The sequence below is a fragment of the Bison bison genome, unplaced genomic scaffold, assembly GCF_000754665.1.
Source record: "Bison bison bison isolate TAMUID 2011002044 unplaced genomic scaffold, Bison_UMD1.0 scf7180017864197, whole genome shotgun sequence".
In the NCBI taxonomy this organism is placed as follows: domain Eukaryota; kingdom Metazoa; phylum Chordata; class Mammalia; order Artiodactyla; family Bovidae; genus Bison; species Bison bison.
In genome coordinates, this window is record NW_011494769.1 from 1696878 (window position 1) to 1708487 (window position 11610).

General features: G+C 41.4%; 1 protein-coding gene across 1 annotated transcript in view; it reads left to right on the forward strand.

Annotated features, from left to right (window-relative positions):
- FMN1 (formin 1) overlaps positions 1-11610 on the forward strand; it is a 340200-nt gene that overhangs the window by 172112 nt on the left and 156478 nt on the right. The window contains exons 11-13 of the mRNA XM_010844210.1: positions 7089-7218; positions 8659-8805; positions 9897-9956. Of these exons, the coding sequence (XP_010842512.1) occupies positions 7089-7218; positions 8659-8805; positions 9897-9956 (337 nt within the window). The remainder of the gene's footprint in view (positions 1-7088; positions 7219-8658; positions 8806-9896; positions 9957-11610) is intronic.

Here is an 11610-nt window from a genome sequence, read left to right on the forward strand (position 1 = left end):
GCCCTGGGGTTTCTTTGGAAGGAATGATGCTAAAGCTGAAACTCCAGTACTTTGGCCACCTCATGTGAAGAGTTGACTCATTGGAAAAGACTGATGCTGGGAGGGATTAGGGGCAGGAGGAGAAGGGGATGACAGAGGATGAGATGGCTGGATGACATCACTGACTCAATGTCTGTGAGTCTGAGTGAACTCCGGGAGTTGGTGATGGACAGGGAGGCCTGGCGTGCTGCGATTCATGGGGTCGAGAAGGGTTGGACACGACTGAGCGACTGAACTGAACTGAACTGAAGGTGCTAATGACCGAAAATGAAAAGAATAACAACAGATATTTAGAAAAAGGCCATGGAAATATTTGAGGACTGACTTAGTCAGCTCTAACAAGGTACCTTCAACTGGGTGACTTGCCAACAACAAAAATGTGTATCTCACAGTTGCTGAAGCCAGAAGTCTGAGATCCAGCTGCAGCCATGGCTAGGTTCTAGTGAGAATGCTCTTGCACGCTGTGGACTGCCAATGTCTTCATGTGGCAGAGAACAGAGAGAGGAAAGAAGCTCTTGTGTCTCTTTTCTGCAGGGCACTGACCCCACTCATGAGGGATTAACCCTCATGTCCTTATTACTGCCCCAAATCCCTACTCCTTAATACTATCACATTAAGGGTCAGGATTTCAACATATGGATTTGGGGGGACACAAACATTCAGTCCATAATAGGGACAGTAGGACATACCAAACATTTGTTGTTCTTATTCAGTTGCTAAGTCATGTCCGACCCTGTGGCCCTATGGACTGCAGCGTGCCAGTCTCCTGTGTCCTCCATTATCGCCCAGAGTTTGCTCAGATTCATGTGCATTGAGTCGGTGATGCTGTTTAACCATCTCATCCTCTGCATCCCCTTCTCCTTTTGCCTTCAATCTTTCCCAGCATCAGGGTCTTTCCCAGTGAGTTGGCTCTTTGCATCATGTGAGTAAGCATTTGGGTAGTGCTAACTATACCACATTAAGCAATGATCTTCTAAGCTCAGAGTTGGAAAACTTTACCTGTAAAGGACCTGGCAGTAAGTACTTTAGGCTTGGTGGGCCATGACAGTCTGTTGGAACTATTCAAGTCGACTGTTACAGTCCAGAAGCAGCCATAGATGATGGACGTGCCTGTGCGCCAATAACATTTTATTTATGGATGCTGAAATTTGAATTTCATATCATTTTTACACCTTATAAAATATTATCCTCTGTTGCCTTTTCCCCCAACCATTTAAAAATGTGAAAACCATTCTTAGCCGATAGACCATACAAAAACAAGTGATGGGCTGAATTTGGCCTGGAGTCTATAATTCACCAATCCCTGCTCTAAGCTATAGGAATGGCCAACCTGCTGAAATGAACAGTGGGCCCCTGCTCCTGGAAGGGGTCCCCTTTTCCTTCTGTGTTAATGCCTTTTTGGTATCATTTTACAAGATTAATTGCCAAGACAAAAAGTAATGGTAGCAGGTAATTAACAAAATGACTTCTTGTTCTTGCTTTCTCTACTGAGGATCTGGATAGAAGAGCATTTTTATTATCTTAATTTATTAAAAAATGTTTATTGGTATATTGTCACCCAGAGTGAAGTAAGTGTGAAAGAGAAAAGCAAATGTATCAGTGCACACATGTGGAATCTAGGAAAATGGTACTGATGAACCTGTTTCCAAGGCAGAGATAGAGATGCAGATGAAGGGCATTTTTAAAGTTTGTAAGTGGTCATTTTAATGGCTTCCTTAACATGCTAAGCTCTTACTGACAGCAAAGAAGATGGCCATATTGTCCTGGTGATGTGTTTGGACTCACTTGCTAGAGGGTGAGGCCCAGAGAGGTAGGGCCTCCAGCCCTAAGTGAATCCCACCTTTGCTCCCAACCTCCTGCACAGCACAGCATTTGTTTGATTTATGCCAGAGTCTGATTTTTTGGCCACTTACTTGCCATTAGCGCCAAGTGAGTTGACTATAAGCATGTTTTACATACTGGAAAATATGAATCATTTATAGTTTCAACATTGCAGTTTCCTGAGATTCCTGTGGTGCCCGGTCCCATAAATTCGAGTCTGGAGAGGCTGGCTTCATCACTCACCTCATCAACTTTCTTGAGCCATGGGGCCAGATGTAGAAAGCCATTTCCCACAGAGATGTCATCTGCTTGGGACTAGGCTCTCTGAGAACCACTCTCTCCAGCGATGGTCCTCAACTCTGTTCACACTCTGCTTGGGGTGGTAGTGAGGCATTGGGAGCTTCTATTGCATTTGATTAGGCCTGGTGTGAGCTTTTTCTGGCCTGAAGTGAGGATACTGTATATAGCCTATTGGGATGCTCTACTTACGGGCTTCCCTTATAGCTCAGTTGGTAAAGAATCCACCTGCAATGCAGGAGACCCCAGTTTAATTCCTGGGTCAGGAAGACCCCCTGGAGAATGGGTAGGCTACCCACTCCAGTATTCTTGGGCTTCCCTGTGGCTCAGCTGGTAAAGAATCTGCCTGCAATGCAGGAGACCTGGGTTCGATCCCTGGGTTGGGAAGATCCCCTGGAGAAGGGAAAGGCTACCCACTCCAGTATTCTGCCCTAGAGAATTCCATGGAGTGTATAGTACATGGGATCACAAAGAGTTGGACATGACTGAGCAACTTTCACTTTTCACTTATGCCCATAGCTGCCTTGCCCTCCCGCCCCAACCAAATGAAGACACATTGACTTTTTGAAATAAGGCTCTGTTAGCATTTTCCTCTGTGGAGGAACATAGGTTACAACATGCACAGACAGAAATGTTAACATTCAGGGTTCCGACGGATCATTAACCAAATATTAGTTCCTTGAAAACAGTGGCCTGTTGTGTCATTTCTGCTATGAGCTGAGTTACTGCTGTACATGTGTGACCCATTCTCTGTGAGGTGCAGAATATCTCTCCTGTATACAGACTCTAGTTACAGTCCACCCTGGCAAGACCATCCGGCCTTAAGGACAGAAGGGGAAGGTCCCTAGTCTGTGGCTCTTTGGGGATATTTAGTCCTTCCTATCTCTGGCCCTAGCATAGACTAGTCCTAAAGGAAATCAGTCCATAAATATTCATGAGTACCATGAGCTAATAATGCCCAAGACCCCCTCTTTGGGGATGGGTAAAAGAGTGCTTATCCCTTCCCTTATGGGTAGAATATAAAACCCAGTTGAGGAGAGGGGATAAGATGTTAGACATTTCATAGCCTTTGAGGTAACCTTCCCTGGTGGCTCAGATGGTAAAGAATCCTCCTGCAATGCAGGCGACCTGGGTTCGATCCCTGAGTTGGGAAGATACCCTGGAGGAGAGCATGGCAACTAACTCCAGTATTCTCGCCTGGCGAATCCCCATGGACAGAGGAGCCTGGTGGGCTACAATCCATGGGGTCACAAAGAGTCGGACACGACTGAGTGACTAAGCGCAGTACAGCACATGCCTCTGGTACTTTCTCAGGTAGATGGGAAATGGTGCTTTCCTCAAGTCTTTATTTTTCCCATATTTGCTACTCTAGTTTTTCTCATCTTCACCTTCTGCTAGGTGACCAGGCCCCAAACCCACAAATCATCCTGGACTTTTCTCAGTATCTCAGGGGATGGGTCAGCTTCTCTGGGTCTGGCCCCCTCAATTGCTTTCTAACCATTTGCCCCTGTACATCCACACTGGTGGCCCTCTCACCTACCCCATTAGAATATTCCAGGTATTCCCAGCCTCAGATCCGCTCCAGTCCAGATAACCTCCAGTCAATCATCCAAGCCTTGCCAGGACAATTTTATAAAACAAAAAGCTGGAAGTGTCACTCTTCTGTTTCAAATCATTCAATCATTCAGAAAAAGCTTGAAATCTTTGTTTTAGAATATGAAGCTCCATTTTAGCTTCTTCTCCCCTTTGCCCATGAATATCAGGCACCCTGTCTAGGCTCTCACTGGCAGTTTCTCACACATGACCTGCACAAGCACCAGAGGGCTCCCAGAGATCTGGGCTGACATGGTCCTTCCAGGGCTCTGACTTCGATGCCCGGCATGTGACATCCATAGCTCCTGTTTTAGGTCCCATCACCAAGATCACTCATCAAACTCCATGGTAATTGAGGATTTATTTCTCAGGTGATCAAGAAGCAATTATGTATAAGTTAAATTAGGTTCTCAGGTCTTAGCATGGTGCCTGACACACTGTAAGTGCTTCATACACATCGAAAAACAGTAAAATTCTTGGTGACTGAAGCTATTAGTATTTTTGGTGACACATTTCCTAGAGTCCAATCTGAAAGTAATGTGAAATTTCTGAATTTCATTCCTGACTCAACTCTGGATATGTGTTTTGGCCCCTTCTCCATACACAGAACATGGGGTCTTTAAGATTTCCTGAAAGCCTTCCTAGTGCCAACCCTAATTCCAGTAAAGCTTTGAGCCCAGGGAACCTTGTAGTTCTATTTCATTTTTTTCTGGGTAACACAAATTAGTTGAGGCTATGGGCTCATCTCCTTCTGTGGATCCTAACGTCCTTTCTGGAGACTAGTTATAAATGATTGTTTATCCAGCATTTCCTTCTTCTCTTCTAAGTCCTTGCTGGTGAGCTGGGGTGTTGATCTGTATATTCTTGCCATCAGTTCTTCACTCACTGTGTCCACTTAAATAAGGAAGTGTACCTTCTCTGGGATATAGGTCCTACTTTGGGAGTTGTGTTTCATGGTTGCGTTTGGAAAGGGAGAAATGGAGGGTGCTACCCTTGAGATATCTCTCGGCAGCATTTGAATATGTCAGACTTCCCAAGATTCACTCACAGGACAAGATGCCTCCCGGCCCATAAGCTTTTTACAGCTCGCGTTTGTGAAAACTGGTGATACCCCTGATTTCAGTCATAAATGAATCAGTGGTTTGAAACTAATTTTAGCAAAGAAGCAATTTACATATAGTGTGTAATTTTTTCATCTTGTTCTGATTCAGAATTCCTTTGGGTTTTCATTTTTATATCCCATCACATGGTTTTCATAATAATCAAAAGTTACAAAACCTTAAAACAAAGGTATGTTTTCTTTTATGAGCATTCTTTGCTTCGTCTCAGTGCGATTAAAAAGAAAAAGGATTATGACCTGGTTGTAGGATGAATAAGAAAAACAGTTGATTATTAGAATTATTATTAAAACCCAAGTGTCCCTAAAAGAGGCACAGAGTATTAACTAAGAAACGTTGGGGTTATGGAAAAAATGGGGCTCCAGCTTTGCTCCTGTGTAAAAGTATTCTTGGTAAGAGGTTACAAAATGTCAGGGTATTGATGTTACGATTTGACTAAGACTTTCAGAACTATCAGTTAATCATCATTTCAACCCCAGAATGGATTTAATAGCTGTTAGTGGATTCTCTCCTCTTCTGGATTCATTTCCAACTCTTTCCATCCATTTTGGTTTATACCCCTTCCTCGGGTGGTTGGCTTCGAGAATATGTAACTCTTCCAACTTAATTTTGCAAGGGGCTCCAGTGCCCAGCTGCTCAGACAGTGAGCTTCTGTGTGTGGGTCAGGACTCACCTTTAGCTTTTAAGACCTGTCTTGCTGTAATTTTTAAGAAACTTTAGATTGTTCTCGCTTAATGAGTGCCTGCCTTGTTCCAAGCATGGAACTATGAACTCTTGTCTGTGTAAGTAAGTTCATGTGGAAAAGTAAACACCTGTAGAATAGAATCATTATGACTATTATAATTGATTGAACAGAAAAATAATAGTAAGCTCATTTCAGAAATAGATTTCTTTTAGTCACTTGCCTGTAGACATTTGCCTCGTCTTCACTTAGCCTATGTTAATACACCATTAGACAATACTGCACTATAAAGGGAGTTGATTGTGTTCTTTTCTTTTTTTTTTCAGACTGTAAAGATTAATGCTTCCCATTTGGGTTTAGTCTTATTTGGGAAGCAGGAGATAGATTACTTGATGTGGTTCAGTATACTTGCATTAACTTTCTGTTCTTATACATCATACGTTTGTTTACCATTATAGAAACCCATTAATGTATTTTTAATTTTTAAAAATTGTATACAGTTTTTAAATATTACTTTCCATTTACAGCTATCAGAAAATATTGTCTATATTCTGTGTTGTAAAGTGTATCTTTGAGCCTGTCTTATACCCAGTCATTTGTACCTTCCACTCCCCTAGCCTTATATTGCTCCTCCCCCACTGGTAACCACTGGTTTGTTCTCTGTATCTGTGAATCTGCATCTTTTTGGTTATATTCATGATTTGGTTATATTTTTTAGATTCCACGTATAAGTGATATCATATAGTACTTGTCTGTCTTTGATTTATTTCACTTAGCATAGCATTATACCCTCCAAGTCCGTCCATGTTGCTGCAGATGGTAAAATTTATTCTTTTTGTGGCCGAGTAGTATTCCATTGTAGAGAAGGAAATGGCAACCCACTGCAGTGTTCTTGCCTGGAGAATCCCAGGGACGGGGGAGCCTGGTGGGCTGCCGTCTATGGGGTCGCACAGAGTCGGACACGACTGAAGCGACTTAGCAGCAGCAGCAGCATTCCATTGTGTGTACATCTTCTTTATCCGTGTATCTATTCACGAACACAGGTTGCTTCCATATCTTGGCAGTTATAAATAATGCCACTCTGAACACTGGGGTGCATGTATTTTTTCAAATTAGTGTTTTCAGTTTTTTTGGATGTATACTCAGGAGTGGAATTTCTAGGTCAAAAGGTAATTCTGTATTTAGGTTTTTGAGAAACCGCCATACTGTTTTCCACAGTGGCTGCAACAATTTGCATTCCTACCAACAGTGTACGAGAATTCTCCTTTCTCCACATCCTTGTTGACATTTGTTAGTGTTCTTTTTGATGATAGCCATTCTGATGGGTGGGAGGTGTTATACGGAAACCCATTTTGAAAAGTGGTTTTGTTGTCCACAGTAGAGCACATCCCTTGAGTTTGTTTATTTGATACCTTTTATGATGGTTCGATTGACATTGTCAAATAAGGAATGCTTTCATGGTGAATCTTTTTCTGCTGTCTTTTTATTTCCCGTGTGACTGTATATGAAGTCAGCTGATTCATTCTTAATTTTTACAGATTTTTACATGAGTTAGCCCAGATCCCTAATTTTGCTGAACGTGCCCAGTGCATAATCTTCAGATCTGTCTTTTCTGAGGGTATCACTGCCTTGCACCGAAAGGTAGAGATCATCACACGAGCTTCTAAGGTATGTTTGCTGCCTAATTCAAGGATAACTTTGCCTTTCTTGGTGGTGGAAGAGGGAGTGGAGAGTGGGAAAGATCAACCTGAGTCCCTATGTAGAAAACTTTTTGCCTTAAGATTGTGTATTTCCCTGTGACGATTATCCCATAAGTTTGTGTGCATGTAGGTGAATGAGTAAGAAAGGAGATGCAGATTGATAGAGGATAAAGAGGGAGAAAAAAATAACACTTTTACAGATTTCTCACCTATTCCAAATACCTCCCAATATACATACTGGCCACTTCAAACCAACCTTAATAGTATAGTGTGTTTTCTACTCTAAGAGTGCAAGAGATTTGCCTTAAACCAATGCACCAGATCATCTGAAATGTGTTTACATAGTGAAATAGTGTAAGAAGATTCCAGAGACTTGATAAATGAAATAAATAATTATGGCAATGAGTGATGGGCCAATAAATTTTTGCTGGCTTCATCCCACTGGTGTTCTTTATAAATTCTTCAACTTGGCATTTTCTCCCAGTGACCTACATCCTTAACCACATGATGATCCTCCATAAATACTGTAGAGTTTAGTTGCTTATTTGAAGGCATATTTTTTTTTCCCTTCTAAGACATAAAAGATTTCAATAAAGAAAGCATAAATATCACCAAGGTGTATAATATGCACCTTCTAATAATGCCCTAAAAAGCAGGAACAGAGGTCAACTTGGAGCTGTACTTGGTTTTCTGTCTTTACCCTGAAATAAAGGAAAATAAAGTTGACTGAAATTATAGAGAAGGGAGAAAAGTATCAATTTGAAAATTTGCACTTGGAGCCAAAGAATGAGAAAGAGGTGAAACAAATGAGAGAGGAAGCTGAAGAAACCCCAAGAAGCTTGAAATTGTAATAGTTAACAGACAAATCAGCAAGCGCTTAATAAACAGAGCCTGTGACCTCGAAATACATTATTGTAGTTCACCTCTGAGGGTTATTTCCAGGGATAAGGAAGAATAGGCATGCTGTTGTATCTACCCAACATTTAACTATGCTGTTTATATACAGACAGTGTCCAAAACCAGATTCTCAAATGATCTTAAAACCTTTTGTATTTAGAAGCCATCAAATACAAAACCTAACTGTAATAACTCTCTTGTTTCAATTTCTGAATCCCTTAAAATAAGTATTTAAAAAATAAAATTGGCTCAAATAGAAATGTAATATTTAATATTCAGTGTTAAAACATGTACAGTTTGTAATTCATTGAAAGGATAAAACATGATGGCTGTTAACATTTTTTTTTAAGACACTTAGCTTAATGAAGTGTATTTTCTGTTTCACCAATTGTAAATCCTATTGGTAACAGGCCAGCAAACAGACTATCAGGTGCTTGGTGAACATTTGTTGTTAAATGAACATAGGTGCTTTTGGAGTTCAGCCTCATAATAATTATTATTTTTTTCCCAGGGCTTGCTGCACATGAAGAGTGTAAAAGATATTTTAGCTCTCATTCTGGCTTTTGGAAATTATATGAATGGAGGAAATAGGACTCGGGGACAAGCAGATGGATATAGCTTAGAAATTCTGCCCAAACTCAAGGACGTCAAAAGTCGGGTATTTATTTTTCATATGAGTTTCTGTGATCTGCCATCATTTTCCTTCTACCCTTTCAATTTTTTTGTTTTAAGTATCCCTAGTTGTTCCATTCATCTCTATCTTCCTCCTAGCAGTACATTTTTTTCTTTGCTTTCTTTTGAATACAGGTTTTTCGTGTTTGATCTTCTTTTGACGAAAAATTCCCAACATTCATTTGCTTGAAAGCACACAGTTAGATGTTGAACTACCATGAGAGGATAAAACAGATAGTGTACAGTATTAGCCATAGCACAAGACTTGAATCTGTTTGAATTTGGTGTTAGCTACTTGTAATTTACTCACCCCTGAGTAGGGAGCGATGCCGAATCACCAAGGGAGCTGAGCGTTTGAATTATCCTTTGGTCCACAACAATTGGACTGGGGGGTCCACTGTCAACCCCTCTGAGCCTGATTATCATTTGGCTCCACACCCCTGCAGAGCTCTCTTTAGAAACAAGCAGCCCATAGCTAGGCGTCCCTGTCGGGGCAGGGAGGGGGAATGGAGGGAGGGGAAACACAGAGGCAAATTAGAGTTAGACCCACGTGAACAAGACACAAAGGCTGCCTTGTGGGAGGGCTCGCTCTCCCCTGGAGTCCCAGGGTCATAAAGTGGCAGGGTGTTCCTTTTAAGCCATCTTGATTGTTTTTCATGCCATTAAGAACACACATTTTTTGAGAGGTGGGAAGGGAGGGATGGTTTTTCTGTTCTGCTCCCTGGTTCTCTTTAGCACTCCCCTTCCTCCTCCTTTCTTGGCTTTATGCCTGAAAATATTGAGATAGTCTTTTGGTTGGTTGGTTGCATGTCTTAGCCATTACCTCAGAGGTCTTATGGATTGATTATCTGTTTGGGTTTTCTCCCCCTCAAAGGAAAAGTGTAGTGTCATTTCTTTCTATAGATGCCATTAAAAATGAATGGGACAAGGAGGAGAATTTCACCAGTATCAAACAGAATCAAGACTAGGTATCAGAAAAGTATAAGAGTTACAAAATGAGATTTCAGTTCTTTGACTGTATACTATGGCAGAGTCTCATGTGAAGGATATTCATTTAAGCTTCTCTTTTAAACCTAGGATAATGGGATTAATCTGGTGGACTACGTGGTGAAATATTACTTGCGTTACTATGATCAGGTAAGAAATGGCATTATGTGGAAAACTGCACCTAATGGAGTTTCAACTCCTTCACATCATTGGCATTCAGAAATTGGATGATGGCTGGATGGATGAATTTCAAGTCCAACATAGAATTTGAGAGCTCTCCAGCCTCCTTGGTTTACAGATGGGAACACTGAAGCCAAGAGAATTTAGTTGACTCTTGTGAAGGGAAGCATTATTCAGTACAAATCTACTGCCTCCTAATCTACTATGTAACACAGCTTCAGAGAGATCCCTAGTCGTCTCAGCGCCTTCTGACCAGGTTGTGAGGGTTCCTGTGAAACCTATATCCATTCAGTAATTGGTTATATTTGAAACTAGATTCTGGGCTGCAGACCAAAATTTAGGAACTTAATATGCAGTAATACCCAATACTTTATCAGCAGTGTTCATTGGTGAACAAGTTAAAGATGTGGAATTTAAATCCATCTTCCCTGCTTAAATTACACTGGCCATTAGAAATAAAAATTTCTGTGAGAATCCACCTGAGCACCATTTTCTATGTTTTATTCCTTCTCATTAAATCGAGAACAAGGAGTCCTAGCTTTGAGAAGAAAGAGGTACTATTGTAAGTTGTTGAGAAACCTAGCAGTCAGTAAATGGAAAAAGTCTTGGGAAAATGTTGTCAGGAGTCCCACTTAACTATCCACAAAGGCAGAGTTTTTCCTAGGTAGCGAGGGAAGAAAAGTCAAGATTCCAGGGCGTCCTTTTCAAAAGGCCTTCAATTTCATGCAGAGGACAAGCTAAGCGCTGATGAAGCCTTTCATCATCTGTCCTCCCCTCCTGGTGGGTTTATCTGACTGACTGTAATGTAGGTGCTTGATACATACTTACTGAGTTGAATATACTGTAAATATCCACAAACATGTAGTCAGTAGCATCTGTGAAGAATTAGATGAATGGAGGTGACAGATGTTTTCTGGTAGAGCAGTACAGGTGTGTTGAGCTTGAGGCAATGTTTGTGCACCCACAGTTCTGACAATAGGTACCAAAGTGGCAGAAGAACTCTCCTGAAGAATCTTGGGGTGACAGTTCAAAGTTGACATGAGCAGATTTATGCATAGTCTCTATCTCAGCCATGCTTCCTACACAGATGCACTGTGTAGGAAGGATAACATTTGCCTATGGAATTTGGCTCCTGATGAAGAGAGCTGAACCCAGTGGAATCAGCTTCACAGAGGAAAATGTTAAAATCCAATAAGATTAGTTTCAGAAATCCTAAAGGAAATCAACCCTAAATACTCATTGGAAGGACTGATGCTGAAGCTGAAGCTCCAATATTTTGGCCACCTGATGTGAAGCGCCAACTCATTGGAAAAGACTCTGATGCTGGGAAATATGAGGGCAGGAGAAGGGGGTGACAAAGGATGAGGTGGCTGAATGGCATCACCAACTCAACGGGCATGAGTTTGAGCAAACTCCAGGAGATAGTGAAGGACAGGGAAGCCTGGTGTGCTACAGTCCATGGGGTCACAAAGAGTCAGACACTACTTGGCAACTGAACAATAGGATGGTCCAGTTTAGGAAAAATAAGAAGTCAACAACTGTGTGGTGCTCTCCCAGTTTTTCACTGAGCAGAATGAATATCACTCAAGAGTGTAGGATTATGTGATTTATAAAATGATCCCTT